General features: G+C 38.1%; 1 protein-coding gene across 1 annotated transcript in view; it reads left to right on the forward strand.

Annotated features, from left to right (window-relative positions):
• The window catches only part of LOC150078014 (sodium- and chloride-dependent betaine transporter-like), a 197310-nt gene extending 187742 nt beyond the window's left edge, over positions 1–9568 (forward strand). The window contains exons 5-6 of the mRNA XM_090384430.1: positions 1794–1928; positions 9491–9568. Of these exons, the coding sequence (XP_090240556.1) occupies positions 1794–1928; positions 9491–9568 (213 nt within the window). The remainder of the gene's footprint in view (positions 1–1793; positions 1929–9490) is intronic.
• The last annotated feature ends 7310 nt before the right edge of the window (positions 9569–16878 follow it).

The raw sequence follows: 16878 nt of genomic DNA on the forward strand, positions 1-16878 counted from the left end.
TCTTGTGGCAGGAAGTCAACCTCAGTAAGTTCTTGTACACTCTGAAGATGATATGGATAAAGTTGCCCCATAAAATTCTTCGCACAGTCATATGTCCCATGTTCTCTGCTATTACTATCCTTCAGGTGTTGTCATCAACATTGAGGATCCATTCTTCCAAATCATCAATTCTCCTGCCGATGCCTTGAATTATTTCACTATCCAAAATTCATTTTCCAAATGAACCAGTTTCCTCAGGCATTCATGTATTCTCTGAATGGTCTTATTTGGTGCATGATGATTAGTTAAGTTTTCTTTATACAAATGGTTTGTTTGGCTGCATTCCATCTAGCAAGTCCACACATGATATATATGTCTGCCATCTCTCGATTTGAATAAGCCTCCAGTTATCTCAGCAAATACACAGTATCAAAATGTTAATAATAACAAGCTCCAAATGTAGTGTCCAGGGCTCTTTATAAGATATCAAGCAACTGTTTGTAAACAGTTGAACGGAGCCAGCTATGCTAACTCAGTTTGTGGAAACAATTGCTGGAATGCATAAATGGCTGTAACTTGGAAACAAGGCAAAATTAGATATATGTTTATATTAACTTTGTTTTATTGTTTTTAAGTCCTAAATCCATCTCCGAGGTGGATCCCACATGTTATGATACACCCTGTATATACATTTTTCAAGGTCTTTTTCAAATAACACTTAAAAGTACATTACAAATATTTCAGTTGGTGTTGCCATCTCTTATCTGCGTTTCTAAGCAATTATAGACACAATTTACAATAGATGGTAGCACAAAAATAGATTATAAAATCTGAGGAGGAGGAGGAGGAAGTTGTTGCTCATAGCAGCCATTTCTGTCTGATTTTTGTTTAAGGGGCTGCAATTTTCTGGAATTCAGATCCAAAATTTAATGAAATTGAATTAAATATATATGAACAGATGTAGAATGGTAGTATTACATAAAAAAAAAAGTGCAACAAATGTTTTATGAATTTTGTTAAGGTTGTTTTATGATTTTTGTACAATTTTCTGTACAGTATAATTGTGATTTTTAAAAAAAATCCTGATTTTATTTTTGACAGTAATTTCATGCTGCTTAAAAAAAGCATTTATGTAGAATATTTTCATTTTTATAAATTTTTCAAAATTTCATGAAGAAACTCACTCCACAGAGCCCTCTGCCATCTATAAACTTCCCTCAGCACCCATACATTTTCAGGGAACTCTGGAAAAGGTTAAAACCATAAGTATAATTGCGTTTAAAGTTATTCAGCAATTAAAGCTCTGATTTAGAAACTTAAAAGTATTACCTTTTTATGATATGAATAAAAACTATTTACTAACTTCAGTCAATTTTTTTAACTGTGCCACGTGAAAAGTGTTATTTTTGTTTCAGCTTATTTTTCACATTTAGACTGGAAAAGGCTTGTCATTGCTGTTGTAAAGGAAATTCTGTTTCAGCAAATTTATTCTGACTTTTTAGAATAAGTTGATTTGCTTCTAGATGATTTTTGCTATAAAGGAATATGAAATTATTACTGTAGAATTGTTTAATAACCAAACAAACATCTTTTTCACCAACAATTACTAGCAGAGTAAATTATTTTTTTATTAATAAGTGAGTTCTTTCTTTTATTTTCATGGGCTTACTTTGCAGTTACTTTGACTTCCTATAATTTTTTCCACATTGAGATAACTTTGCTAGCTGTCTTAAGATTCTCAGTATCTGATATCATTTATGGTTAGGATCAATATCTGCTTGACATATCTATCTATTTTATGTTTCATTCTTTAGGTTGTGTATGCCACTGCCACTATCCCATATGTAATGCTTCTTGTCCTACTTATACGTGGAGTTACTCTGGATGGAGCTGCGGATGGATTAAAAGAATTTATTAATCCTGACTTTCTCAAAATGTCACAGATACAGGTAGATTTACATAGGTTTTTGTCTTTAAGATTAAGGTCATATTGATTTCAGAATGCTTTGAAATGTTCCTCTCTCTAATATTTTCAAGCATATCACTTACTCTAATAATACCATCAAATTGCAGATTCTTGAATGACACATTTTTTAGTATTATGGTCCACTAACGTGTCAGCCAAAAATTTAAAGCTAAATGTACATTAAGTATGCTAATTGAAATTACTCACAAGATACATTAGTTATTGTTTTGGAGGAAAATTAAGTCTTATGTGAAACAATGCTTGGTTGTCAAATTTATAATCACAAGGCCAAAATATACTTTAAGTGGTCATCTGCTGGCTATGGGACTAAAGTCACACACACACACACAATCATGGGGGGGATATGTTTTACAGTCAGTAGGGAGGGACAATGAGAACAGTGTGAAAGGTCCTCACCCGCCAACAAGTGGATGGGATGGGTATGCATCACACACACTTGTGCATGCACACCCACGCACACATCCAATGTATACAGGGTATTTTAGAAAGGTTTCATCAAATCTTGGGAACACATTCTATAGAATATAGGGATGAAAAGAAAGTTCTACCCCCATCGGTCTGGAAATGGTTCCCTTCTGAGTTATAGCCTTTTTTTCTTTTTTTTTTTTTTTTTTTGTAATAAAGGTAAGGATGTCTAGCAAGTAAAAATTTTTTTATTAAAATAATTAGTGCGCACTGTAAGTGACTGATGAGAGTATATCTTTATGTCTACGTCAGAGCAAAGGAAGTGAGCAAACTCTTATCCATAATTATGAGAGCTTCTTTGGACTCAGGGGAGGTACCCATAGACTGGAGATGTGCAAATGTGACTCCAATCCACAATGGAGGATCAAATGGGGGAGACAGGTAATTACAGAACTGTTAGTGACAAATTACTAGAAATTATAGAAATCTTATAATACCGTGAGTATTAGACTAAAATATGGAATAGCAAGTGCTTAAAAAATGGAACTCACCTTTGAATAAATCTGCAATAGTTTTTTAAAAAAGAATGGTAATTAAATCATTTAGGTGGGGAGGTAAAGTAAAGGGATTAAGGAGGTTGTTAAGGTTAATTTAATTGAATTTTAAAATGGGCCCAAGGAAGTAGAAGTGCACATCTCCAATCCTAGGTTGTCATTAAAGAAAGAAGAAATCATTAAGAGTGAATTTAAAATGGATAATATAGTATGATGGAGCCAATAGTCGTTACAAAGGACTTTCGTTGGTTATAACGTCTTCAGTTGGCAAATTGGGCGGGAAGTAAACGCTTGCGGTATTTTAAAGGTGGTCTGTACTTCCCATGATGCTCTTTTGGACATGTGGGAATGTCAGTCATGAGAGGTTCCAAGCCGGGGAAAGGTTGAAGGGAAGTTTCATGTTTATGATGTTGAGGTTAGAATGGTGCTGAAAAATTCGATAATAAGTGCTCTATAGTGAAGAATTTTGTGGCTGAATTTAAGTTTAATAATGGTAATAGTGGAATCAACTAGGGGGATGTGGTTGTGGGTATGGCATGTATTGTAAGTTCTGTACTGAATTGGCCTGTTCTAAAACTGTTTTGGTGGTAGTATGCACGGGTGTTGGCGGTTTTAGAAGAACCGAATTTTGTGGTGGTGCTGCCGATGTAGCAAGTGTCACAGTTGGACTGGCATTTAATAAGATATATAATATTGTTATGGTCACTAGTGGGGTATTTATGTATGTCTTTACAGGAATTAAAAAAGGATCCTAGTTTATTGTATGCAGAAAAGGTGAGTGAAATGTCTGTATCTTTAAATATGCAGTGGAATTGTCCTGCAAGTTTGTTATGGTAAGGGAGAATTATGCATGTGTTTGTTTTTTTTATTATTATTATGTTTGGATGGGTTATTAATTTTATTTTTAATGGTGGAAATTGTGTGAGAGATGAGTTGGGGAGGGTAGTTTCTAGATATGAAATTAAGCACAAAAAATTTTCAGAAAAAATACACATATCGGAAAATACCTTAATTTCGCTTCACAACACCCCCTTAACACAAAAAAAGCTGTCTTATACAACCAAATCCATAATGCCATCAAATTCAGCTCCTCACTAAATGATTTACAAAATGAACTTCAATATCTCACGGAGAAATTCATATCTAGAAACTACCCTGGGGTGTTGTTGGCTCAATCTACTACCATTTGTGGTGCCTCCGTAGCCAGGTGGGCAGGAGCAGCAGTGCGTAGCACACGCTTCTTGATTAGACGGGGTTCGTGCCCATGCCCACCAAATACAGAGGATGCGGAAAGGTCAGGGAATGACCACCGCATATCTCCCGAGCAATATGGCCTTAGTTGCTAATACTCCTAAAAACCAATTAACAAACAAAGTACCATTTGCTCCTTAGGAGTCTGTTTCATTGTTGGTGACAGTATAGATCGGGCCCAATCTGCAATCGATATGGTTGCAGGAACTGATGCTTCAGTTTGTGTTGCCATTGATTGATACTTTTGCATTGCTGCTGCATATGTGTTCTTGGGTGCATTGAGCATAATTTGCTTTTTGCCTCTTGATATGTAACTTTTTGTTCTACACTGTACTTCTGGATTTTTTTCCATTTTCCAGAGGTCACATGATTTGGAGTAGGCTGGATGTGCATCTTTGCAATTCGGACAGTGTGGTGTTTTGGCATCACAGTCTGTTTGAGAATGTTCTTTTGACCCACAGTTTGGATAGACTGGATCTCCTCGAAAAGCCATTTGCGCTTGACCAAATTTTTGGCACTTATAACATCTTATAGGATTCGGAATAAAAGGTCATACTCGGCAGTTTAAATAGCCGGCTTTTATGATAGATGGTAAGATAGGTGTTCCAAATGTCAGGATGATGTTGTGGGTGGGATCTCCATCTTTCCTGATTGTGATGCATTTGGCTTGTATCACTTTTTGATGTTAAAGTTCCTGGACCAATTCAGCTTCTGTTACATTTATCAGATCCCACTCTGCAATTACTCCCTTGAAAGTATTTAATGTTGCATGTGGGATGACTTGAATAGGTAGTCCTCCAAATGTTGTTAGTTTCAGCAGAGTCTCAGAATGTGTATGACTCACTGTTTCTACCAAGAGGCCTCCAGTCTTCTTGCCATTTTGCCATTTTGGATGATCCCGCCACATTTAGCATTAGCATTAGTAGAGGCATATGATGCAAGAAAGCAAGCTTATTCAGCATCAGCCAAAAAAAAAAAAAAACAACCACTACTTCCATTTCACCCCTCCGTTCGTTCGAAATACCTGTCCAGCTGAGCCTTAAATTTATTTAGGCTATCAACTTCAACAACAAGCGATGGGAGTCTATTCCACAAACCAACTGTCCGCTGGCTAAAGGCAAATTTCCGCACATCTATCCGACATCCGTCCTTCCTCAATTTGAATTTATGCCCTCTCAGGTGATTATTCTGAGCAAGAGGAAGAATCCCATCGGCATTGAGCATGCTCAAGCCATTCAAAGCCTTATACACCTCTATCAGATCACCTCGCCGATGCCTAGTCTCCAGGCTCTGTAATTTTCAAAACTTAAGCCTTTCTTTGTAAGAGCAACCCTTTGTTCCATTCACTAATCTTGTTGCCCTTCTCTGTACTCGTTCCAGCAGCTCTACATCCTTCTTGAAATGAGGCCTCCAGACCTGTATACAGTACTCAAGGTGTGGCCTGACCAATGCCTTATACAAGGGAATAATCACATTCTTATCCCTGCTAGAAAAATTCCTGTATATCATTGACAAGACACCATGAGCTACTCTTGCAGCTCGTCTGCACTGCTCAGAGAACTTCATATCTGCCTGCACAATTACCCCCAGGTCCTTTTCATTCTCTACCACTGTCAGCGTAGTACCACAGAGTTGATATGTTGATCTGGGGTTACTGTTTCCCATATGTAGTACTTTACATTTGTCAATGTTAAACTTCATTTGCCACCTCTCAGCCCATCTGCTCAACCTTTCCAGATCCTGTTGAGCAGCATAGTATCAGTAGTGTCCTTAACAACCCTGCCAACCTTGGTATCGTCTGCAAACTTGGACATTAAGCCTGATACACCATCATCAATATCATTTATAAATACAGAAAACAACAATGGACCCAACACTGAACCCTGAGGAACTCCACTAATAACATTAGTCCACGTTGAGCAGTGTCCATTGATTACCACTCTCTGTCTTCTGCCACTCAACCATCCCTTTATCCATAGCAGCAATTTGCCTCCAATGCCACACTTCTCCAATTTGTGCAGCAGTCTTCCAAGCGCAACAGTATCAAAAGCCTTTCTAAGATCCAAATATATAATATCAAAGTTATTCCCTGCATCCAGTTCTTTTGTGACTACATCATAGTATCCAATCAAATTGGTCAGACAAGACCTGCCCTTAACAAAACCATGCTGTGTCTGAGCTATAACTGAATTCTTGTCCAGATGATCCTGCAGTGCTTCTTTAACCAGTGCCTCCATTAATTTTCCTGGAACCGAAGTTAAACTAACAGGTCTATAATTACTTGTGTCAGCCTTTGATCCTCCTTTGTGAATTGGGGTTACATTTGCACATCTCCAGTCCATGGGTACTTCCCCTGAGTCCAAAGAAGCTCTCATAATTATGGCTAGGAGTTTGCTTACTTCCTTTGCTGCCTCCTTTAATATAACTGGATAGATCCCATACACCCCTGGTGCCTTTTTTATGTTTATCCTCAGCAATTTCTCCTCCACTTTCCTCTCAGTTATTAGAAAATAATCTAGCTCACTGCCAATGTTTACTTCACCTACGACATTCCCCTTCCTGAATAACTCCTCATGTGTGAAGGTAGATGCAAAATACTCATTTAGATTGTTAGCCACCTGAGCAGGATCCTCAACTGTTGAACCATCAACATCCAGTGGACCAATCTGATTCATCTCTTTCCTTCTTGGGTTTAAATAGGTAAAGAACTCTTTTCTGTTTTTCTTTGCGTCCTTTGCCAAGGATTTCTCATAATCTGCCTTTGCCTGCCTAATCTCCTTTGTGACTTGGTTACAGACCAACTTATATCTATCATAGGCTTCCATGTCACCCATTAATTTGTATGTATCCCATGCATTTTTCTTCTCTGCCATATGTCTCATTAGTTCATCTGACAACCATTTAGGCCTGAACCTTGAACAATATTTCTTGGTTGGTATGTAAAGCCTGGTAGCTTCCAAGATTAGTTCCTTGAATGCTTCCCATTTTGAATTTGCTGTTGGTAACATCATCAGTTGGTCCCACTGTATAGAATTTAAATACTGTCTCAGACCATCATAGTCGCCTTTACGAAAGCAAAAACCCTTCCCTTTGCCTCTGATGGTAGTTACCTCCTTGAGTAAATCCCACTTCAGCACACTGTGACCACTGCCACCCAGTGGTTCCTTTATCTGCAGATTCCTAATGCATGAAGAATCACTACTGATAATCAGATCAAGAGTATTACTCCCTCTAGTTGCCTCCCGAACATGTTGGTGTAGAAAACAATCATCCAATAAATCCACAAAAGCCCTGCTAGTGTGTGAGTGACCAACCCAAAAATTCCAGTCAGTATCTGGGAAATTAAAATCCCCCATTATAAGACTCTCTGATTTACTGGCCCATTCTATATCCCTGTACAGTATCTTATTATACTCATCAGAGTCATTAGGCTTATAGCACACTCCTACTCTCAATTTTGATTTACCTATGCTTATGTCACACCAAACTGACTCGACACTGCCCTGTCCATCAATGTCGACTGGCTTCACTTCCTTGGATTTTATGTGTTTTTTGACTAATAGCATAACCTCTCCTCCCCTCCTGTCCTGTCTATCCTTTCTATACACATTGTACTCCCCAAATTCCAGTTCTGCATTCCTTATATCTGTGTGACACCACGTCTCTGGTATCCCAACAATATCTGCCTTTGATGTTTTGAGCAATACCTCAAATTCATCAAATTTATTTACTAAACTCCTAGCATTGGTGTACACGTAAGTATACCTGCACTTGTTTCTATTCTTAGCTACCCTAACACAACCCATGTGTTTACTTGTATCACAATGACTTCCAGCAGTATCTGAAATATCCTGCATCTTGTTTTTCAGGCTTCTGCTTATTCCAATAGAAGCAGTGCAAGAATCTCTTTCACCTCTGCCAGTGGCTACTCTTAATCCATTAGTCTTTGTCTCCCCCCAAGCTAGCAGTTTTCCGACCCACCTAACACTGCCTCGATAGCATCAGCAAATATTCTTGCACCCTTTCTATTTAAGTGTATCCCATCCCTGTAGAAGCAATCTCTCCTGTTAACAAGTACATTCCAGGCTGAAAAAAATTCTACCCCTTGAGCCTTGCACAATCTTTCCAGGGCCGAATTGATCGACAAGGCTCTCATCATGTACTCCCTCCTATCGTGTCTGGGCAGAATTGCAGACACTTTCAAATTTAACCCTTTCAAATTTTCTTAGCATTTCTATAAGAAATGGTGAGAGAGTGCTCATAGATTTGTTTGAGAGAGAATGTAAGATAAGGAATAATGGGCATTCCCGTTGTTCTGTGTCTTTACACAGTCTTTTAGATTTTGTTGCATCATAGATAATTTCATGGTCAGCATTGCTGACAGTACTGGATGAGGTCCTAGGCTGCTCAAGCACAGGATAATCATCATAGTCCATGGTTAGCTCCTTTTTGTCCTGGGGGGTTAAATTTCCCTCCCAGGTTTCTGGCCCCGCTATGTGGAGGAAGAAGCAGTGACACAAGGAGGCCACTTGGCCTCCTTGTGGCACTGCTAATAAAATAAAATAAAATTTTGGAATATTATTTTCTTGATCCTTGATGTGTTAGTACTAGTATTTGTATTAGTAGTGGCAAATGATGCAAGAAAGCAAGCTTACAGAGCATCAGTAGAAAAAAAAAATTACATGTTACCTGTACATCCCCTCCAAGAACTTGTCTAGTTCTTCCTTGAATTTATTCAAACTACCCATTCCACAACAACAGATGGAAGTTTGTTCCAATAATCAACCACTCACTGGCTGAAGGCAAACTTCTGTACATCTGTCCTGCAACCATCCTTCAATGATTTGAATTTTAGCCCCCTTATGTGTGTAGTCTCAGCAAGGGGAAGAATGCCATCAACATTGAGCTTACTCAATCCAGTCAAGGCCTTAAAAACACCTCAATCAGATATCCTCACAGATGCCTAGTTTCCAGATGCTGAAGTTTGCAGAACTGAAGCCGTTCTTGGTAAGATCACACTTTTGTTCCCTTCACCAATATCATTGCCCTTCTCTGCACCCATTCCAACAGATCTACACCCTTCCTAAAATGAGGCCTCCAGAGAATTGTTCTTTAAGGATCTGCTGTGGAGTTGTCAGGACAATCTGAGCCTAATCAACAATGTATATGGCTGATGGTACAGATACTTCTGATTTGTATTTCTGTGTTGCAGCTACAGTATTTTGGCACAGTAGGTACAACCTGTTTCCATGCTATTTAGTAAGTCACTTTATGTTCTGTCTTATACTTTTATATTTTCTTTTCTGTTTTTCAGATTTCACAGACTTTTGAAAGACCTTGGACCCACACTTGGGACACACTGAGTCCCCTGTGGTCAAGGTTTGGCACTTGAAGCACCGAACAGAATTAGGGATATAATGTTGTATATCACAGTTACAGGTATCTGGCTTTCACTCTTAATGGAAGCGGGTGTGGAAAATGTCAAATAATACTACATGCATGTAGGCAAGGGATCTCATCTTTCTTGATTTTAATTCTGTTTCACTGTAAAACTTTCTGTTCATGTAGTTTGTAAAAATTTAACAGGTCCTACTCAATCAAATTGCCTTTAGAGGTGTTTAGGACTGTGACAAATATATCTGCAAAGCTTGATAAGTTCAGTAGGGCTTCAGAATGTTTGTAATTCTCAGTCTCTATAAGTACTATCCAAAGCAGTCTTTTCACCATTTTAGATGATCCAACAGCAGGAATTTTAGGATAAGAAATGGAAAAGGTGCAATTATAGCTTGGCTTGTTTCAGAATATTATTTGGAACAATGGTGATTCCTTTTGGAATACTTCTGTTCTCTGTCTCTTAGGATAAGATGTGTCAAAGTTGGTTTGGTATGGCCCTTAAGAAATTGATTACGAAGGCTCAAATGATGATGGATAACTTCCTCCATGACATGTTTTCTCTCCTTTTAGTCCTGGGGGTTTGTTTTTACCACCAAGGTTTTTGGCCCTGCCACTGGGATGCATTAGCAGTGGCTGGTGTGAACAAACAAAGATTAATAAGTATTAGTAATCAAACAACAGGAATAATAAAGAAGTAACTTTCTTTTCTTTGTTAACTTCAAATAATTTTGAAACAAGATGTGTTTTCAAATATGGAGATTTATTAAATTAGGAACACAAAAGAACTATAAATAGTTCTTTATAACTATAAATATACTGGAAACTCAGAGAAATTGCTCAATCACAAATTTATATAGTCAAGGGATTGTTGTTTGTTTGTTTGTTTTAGAATTTTTTGGGCACATTGGTATGTATGGCCACAGTGCACATTCATATGGTAAATATGTATGCTATTTCTTAACAGATTGAGGTAATTACAAAGATAGTACCAGAAAATTAATTTTAGACTAGCTAAAGGAGGTGATCATTTTGAGAAAAGTAAAAATGTTTGAGACGTTTGTTTTATTGCCCAAAAGAAAAGTAAGTGTTAGAGGGTCTTCTGTTGTGGCTGGAGTGAAGAGATTCTGTTTCTATTGCAAATTTTGGGCATTCCACAAGGATGTGCTTCAATGAAAGCACAGTGTTACAGCGATGACACTGAGGGGGAATCGCCCCTCTTAAGAGATAACCACAAGTAATATTAGTGTGACCTATTCGCAGATGAGCTAGTATTACATTCTGTTGTTGAATTGAACTGAAGCTTGAAGGCCATTGCCCAAGATTTGGTTTGATATTTTGAAGCTTATTGTTAAGTTGATTTTGTCATATTAACTGCCACTGGTACACGCATTTTTCCTGGATTATTTGTCTGTAGTCTTGATGTGGGACTTTCTGTTTGTCTTTGGGTGGTAAGTCAGCCAATTTTGCGGCATTATTGGCTAATTTATTTCCTGGAAATCCCATATGTCCTAGAACCCAACAGAAGTGTATATTTCTCACAAGTTCAGATAAAGTATATAAAAAGTTTGTTATTTCTTTTAGGTTTGGTTTGGTTTTTTTTTTTTTTAGGAGCATTAACAACTAAGGCCATATTGCTCCGGGATATGCGGTGGTCATTCCCTGACCTCTCCGCATCCTGCGTATTTGGTGGTGACAGGCCCGAACCCCGGTCAATCAAGAAGCGTGTGCTACGCACTGCTGCTCCTTCCCACCTGGCTACGGAGGCGCATATTTCTTTTAGGACTGGGTGGGTGTGATGTTCAGGGCTTGAAGTGCACTTAGAGAATCAGAGAAAATTATACTGTTTTCAATATCAGACGACTCCATATACTTCAGGGCAACCTGAATTGCTATTAGTTTGGCGGAATATATACTGAACTCACGTGACAGTCGATAAACCAATCTGATATTTAGAAAAACTGTGGCAATTCCAAACTGTGGGCATCATTATTTGATCCTTCTGTATGAACTACAACAGAGTTTGGAAATTGCTCCACTACTGCATGGTACAGTTGCAAGAAATTTTCTTTATGTAATGTAGATTTATTTCATGTGTATGAATCGCATAAAGGTAGAGTAATGTTCCAAGGAACAAGGAAAAGTGGAAGGCTATTTGCAACATTATTAAAAGTCAGATTAAGTTCTTCTGAAATATGTTTTATTTGCATACCTAAAGGTCAGTTAGCAGAAGGGCAGTTTGGTGTAATATGCTCTGCTGGGGGATGAAAAGTATCTGCCAGTTTGGGTGTTCAGGCATTGATCTAATTTTATATGCATATCGTATTATAAGTTGTTGTCTTCTGAGAGAGGTGGGGGGGTATTCATGTGCTTTGGCATATAGACTATGTATTGGAGGTGTGCGATATGCTCCTAGGGCAATGCATATTGCACTATGATGGATAGGGTCAAGCCAGGGAAGACACTAGGTCTTGTTGAGCTGTACACTGGTGCTCCATAGTCAAGCTTCAATTTTATTAAGGCTCTATGTAATCGTAACAAGGGAAGGCTTAGTTGCTGAGAGAACTTGGATAATATTTAGTTTTTTCTGACAGGATGTTCTTAGATTTTTAATATGCTCAAAAAAGGTTACTTTACGATCTAATATGATTCCTAAGAACTGTATGCTGGGGTGAACTGCTATTGGTTGGCTATTCAATTGTAGTTCCGGATGTGGGTGAAGTTTGCGTTGGTGGCAAAAATGGATCCACAACATTTTGTTTGTGGGCAAAGTTGAAAGCCATTAGTTTGTGTTTGTGAGCTGATCATAGTTATTGCCCCTTATAACTGTCTCTCAACAGTATTCATGTTTTTTGCATGACATGAAATGCTAAGGTCATCTACAGATAATGCTTAAAATAATTAAATGCACTAGGCATAATACATTAAGAGTTTAATATCTATATAATATCGGTGTTTAGATACACCATAGACAACTCTTAAAAAACTACAAAGTAGTTGTTGTGGGCATCATTTGCTCTTTCTCATATTGTGCTCTGCCTTCACGACGAGTTGCCATGATATTGCACTACCTCAAATAAGTAACGCTTCACTAATAGAGAAGACTATTGTTACTTGTTCTCAGTGAGTCGTTACATATTTGAGGTAGTGCAATATAGAGAAGACTAATAGAGAAGACTATTGTTACTTATTCTCAGTGAGTCGTTACATATTTGAGGTAGTGCAATATCATGGCAACTCGTCGTGAAGGCAGAGCACAATATGAGAAAGAGCAAATGATGCCCACAACAACTACTTTGTAGTTTTTTAAGAGTCTATGGTGTATCTAAACACCGATATTATATAGATATTAAACTCTTAATATATTATGCCTTGTGCATTTAATTATTTTAAATATTATCTTATACACCTTTTGGCATCTCTCATATTGTGTGATTAACTGCACAACTGGGTCGTCATGTCTGCAATACTAGGGTACCTGCCCACCCACTGATGATAGGCCAATACCCACTCACCGAAGAAGGGCCAAATAGCCCTGAAATGGCACCGTGGGAGCTTGATGATGTCCGGAGTTTCCAAGAATAGGTAACAACAGCCTTCTCCACTGGGGAAGCGTTGCCTATTTGAGGAGTTTATGAGGTTTTGAGTGGTGTGAGTTGAAGGAGTTACTGTCCCTTTCATTCTTCTACACCGTTTCTTTTCCTCTTCCACTCCTACTATTACTTTCCCTCTACCTTTTTGCTTTTCTAAGTCTAATAGGGACAAGTGGATAGTTGAGTTATTATCCCACACATACAAAATAGCCTTGAAACATGTCTGGGTGGTGGTACTCTCTGAGAATAAGTAACAATAGTCTTCTCTATTAGTGAAGCGTTACTTATTTGAGGTAGTGCAATATCATGGCAACTCGTTGTGAAGGCAGAGCACAATATGAGAAAGAGCAAATGATGCCCACAACAACTACTTTGTAGTTTTTTAAGAGTTGTCTGTGGTGTATCTAAACACCGATATTATACAGATAATGCTGTATGAATAGTTTTTGGAATTTGTTCAGCAATGGTGTTTATTGCAGTTATAAAAAGTATAGCACAGAGCCTTGGGGGACTCCTTCTTGTGAGGATACTTGGGATAATGAAGTTTTAAATCGAAGTTTTAAAGTTCTGTATAAAAATACCTATATAATATCGGTGTGAATACACCATATTTAACCCATAGATTTGAGCTACGATTGTAGCGTAGAAGGCATCGTTTTAATTGTATCTCATTATATTATATGGTTAATTATCAAAACCCATAAGGATTATGCCTAGTGCATTTAATTTTCCAAGTATAAAAATACGAAAACCGGGAGATGACTTCAAAGTCCATGGTGATGTAATTTGCGAAGTATTCCATACTTCCTCATGGAATTGTAAGCCCTACTGATATCAAAGCATACCATGACATGATGTTCCAATCTAAGGAATGCATTTTGAATGGAGTTCTCAAGTAATGCTAGTCTATCTAGTGTTGATCTGTTTGGGTCTCTACCTAGTTTTGAGGAAGTCAAGGACTGTAGCATGATACTATTTTTTAGGGAATGTATCTTCTAGGTAAAGTCTATTGAACAGATCAAGTAGTGACTGAAATGATTCAGCACTTAGTTCCTGTATCATTGAATAGTGAATATTATCTGGTCCTACAGAGCTGCTTCTAGATGTTGACAGAGTTCTAGGCAGTTCGTGGATAGTAAAAGGTATTGTTCATCCATTTTTTTGACAAAAAGTTTAATTTGTGTTTTTCTATATATGTTTTAAATCTTCTGAAGGTTGGTGTGTAATTTTCTGTTGCTGAAAAAAAAAATGTTTCTGTTGCTTTGGCAAAAGTTTCTCCTAGAAATATTGGCAATTTGAGTAGGGTCAGAAATGATCTGTTCCCTCCATTCCATGAGAGTCACAGGAGTCATCTGATATTTACCATTCATTTTTTACCGATTGTTTTCCAAATTTTATGTGTGTGGGGGGAGGGGTTTTTTGATTGGTGGTTAAAGCAAAGCAGATCCAAATTCCTTTTTTATTATAGCATCTAACATACCCTGCTCTTGCGTGTTTATACTGGATAAGATTAGCTGTAGCTGGACTGTGGTGAAAAGTAGTCCAGACTTTGTCTAGTTCTTTTTAGCTGTACTGCATTCGTCACTGCATCAGATTTTTGGGTGTATCGGCAATTTTGAGGAGGATTTTAGTATGGTTTTTTTTCTGCTGCATATAATACTGTTTTTGTGACACACTCAAACACTTCATCAACTGGGGATCCTTGGATTATTTGTGGACTAAATTTAGGTAATATTTTTATAGGACTGCCAGTCTTTTTTATCTGTGAGCTACTGCGGAATTTTAGTAGAATGATAAGAGGTTTTGTTTAATAATTCAATTATTATGGGAAGATGGTCACTATGCAGGGGAGCATTGTTTATTGTCCTTTTTAGAGTGGTATACAGGGTTGCTGAACAGACGGACAAGTGTTTTTTATGTGCAGTTAATAAAATTGCATTTTTTATCTCTCTATTTCTTATATAGCCTTATTATTTCTGCATTAAATATATAAAAAAAATAAAACTTTCTAGATAACGGACACAATAACAGCACCTTAAACCCCCGAAGGTGCCGTTATTCTGAAAGTCTATTATATAAGGCAATGGTCAGGCCACACCTTGAGTACTGTATTCGGGTCTGGAGAACTCATTTTAGGAAGGATGTAGAGCTGTTGGAATGAGTACAGAAGGGCAATGAGATTGGTGAATGGAACAAAGGGTTGCTCATGATGAAAGGCTTAAGTTCAACACCTGCGGGGGGAACAGATTGAGGTGTTTAAGGCCTCGAATGTTTTGACCAAGAGGATGATGGGATTCATCCTCTTGCCCAGATTAATTGCTTGAGGGGATAAAAATTCAATTTGAGGATAGAGAGTTGTAGAATACATGTGCAGAAATTTGCCTTTAGCCAGCGGGTGGTTGATTGCTGGAACAAACTTCCATCTGTCGTTGTGGAAGTTGACAGCTTAAATAAATTCAAGGCAGAAATAGACAAACATTTGGAATGAATGCGTGAGTGAAATAGGAAGGAGTTTTTTGGCTGATGCTGTATAAGCTTGCTTTCTTGCATCATATGCCTCTACTAATGCTAATGGTAGTGTTAACAAGGGAAAGAATGTTTTTGCTATTCAGCTTACTTGTTGATGACTCTGCTCACAGCCTGTGCAGGGTCTTCAACAGCTAAACCATTGATATCAAGGTGCCCAATGTAATTCAATCCCTTCCTATTATTGTTAATATAACCATAGAAGCTTTGCTGCTTTTCTTAGCATTAGCATTAGGCCCCGGGTGCCAAGCATTCCATGGCCAAGCGATTCTAGTTCGTCTCCAAAAGCGTTTTTTTTCTAAAGAGATTTTCAGTGAATAGATTCTATTTTTTGTTTCAACAACCGTTTTTCTTGATTTCGCTATCAAAGTAGCTCTTTCACACTACAAGAAGTAGGCAAAGGCCCAGAAAGGAAAAACCACCTTTCTGTTTCTTTTTATATTAATACTAACTTCCTAATTCAGCCGCTTGGTCACCTTGTGGCACTGCTCCTGCCTCCCCGTGGCGGGGCTGGAAACCTGGGTGGTAAAGCAAACCCCCAGGGCCAAAAGGAGCAAAACATGGACTTTGAAAACTTTCCCCCGATTCAGACAGCAAATCCAAATTCAAAGGATTTGCACCAACCTAATGATGACAAAACCAACCGAAAGAGACTGAAGACGGATGATTCCCTAATAGAACATCGGAGTTTCCTGATCCTGCATTCCTTAACGAACCAGGCCCTTGGCAATCTATCGCCATTCCTCATACAAGTGTGTCTGGAAAATGTAGCAGGTTCCCCCAAAATGGTGCGCTGTCTCAAATCTGGCGATCTGTTGGTTGAGACTACAAGCTCTAAACATTCAGAGTACCTTCTCAAGCTCACAACATTCAATGGAATCCCTGTTAAGGTGTCACTACACGCAACACTCAATACCAAGGGTGTTGTCTGAGAATGGGACCTAATGAATGTCTCAGAAGAGGAAATTGTCAACGAATTGCAGGATCAGAAGGTGATACAAGCGAAGAGAATTATGATTAAGAAAGATGGCAAACTTATTCCAACTTGCAGTATCATACTATCGTTTAGCTCATCCAACCTACCATCATCAGTAAAAGCCGGGTATTTGAACTGCTGCAATCGCCTGTATATCCCAAACCCGCTAAGGTGTTATAAATGTCAAAAATTTGGACATTCCCAAACTGTCTGTAG

This window comes from Mastigoproctus giganteus, chromosome 11 (genome assembly GCF_048544385.1).
Source record: "Mastigoproctus giganteus isolate SK-2022 chromosome 11, ASM4854438v1, whole genome shotgun sequence".
NCBI lineage: Eukaryota > Metazoa > Arthropoda > Arachnida > Uropygi > Thelyphonidae > Mastigoproctus > Mastigoproctus giganteus.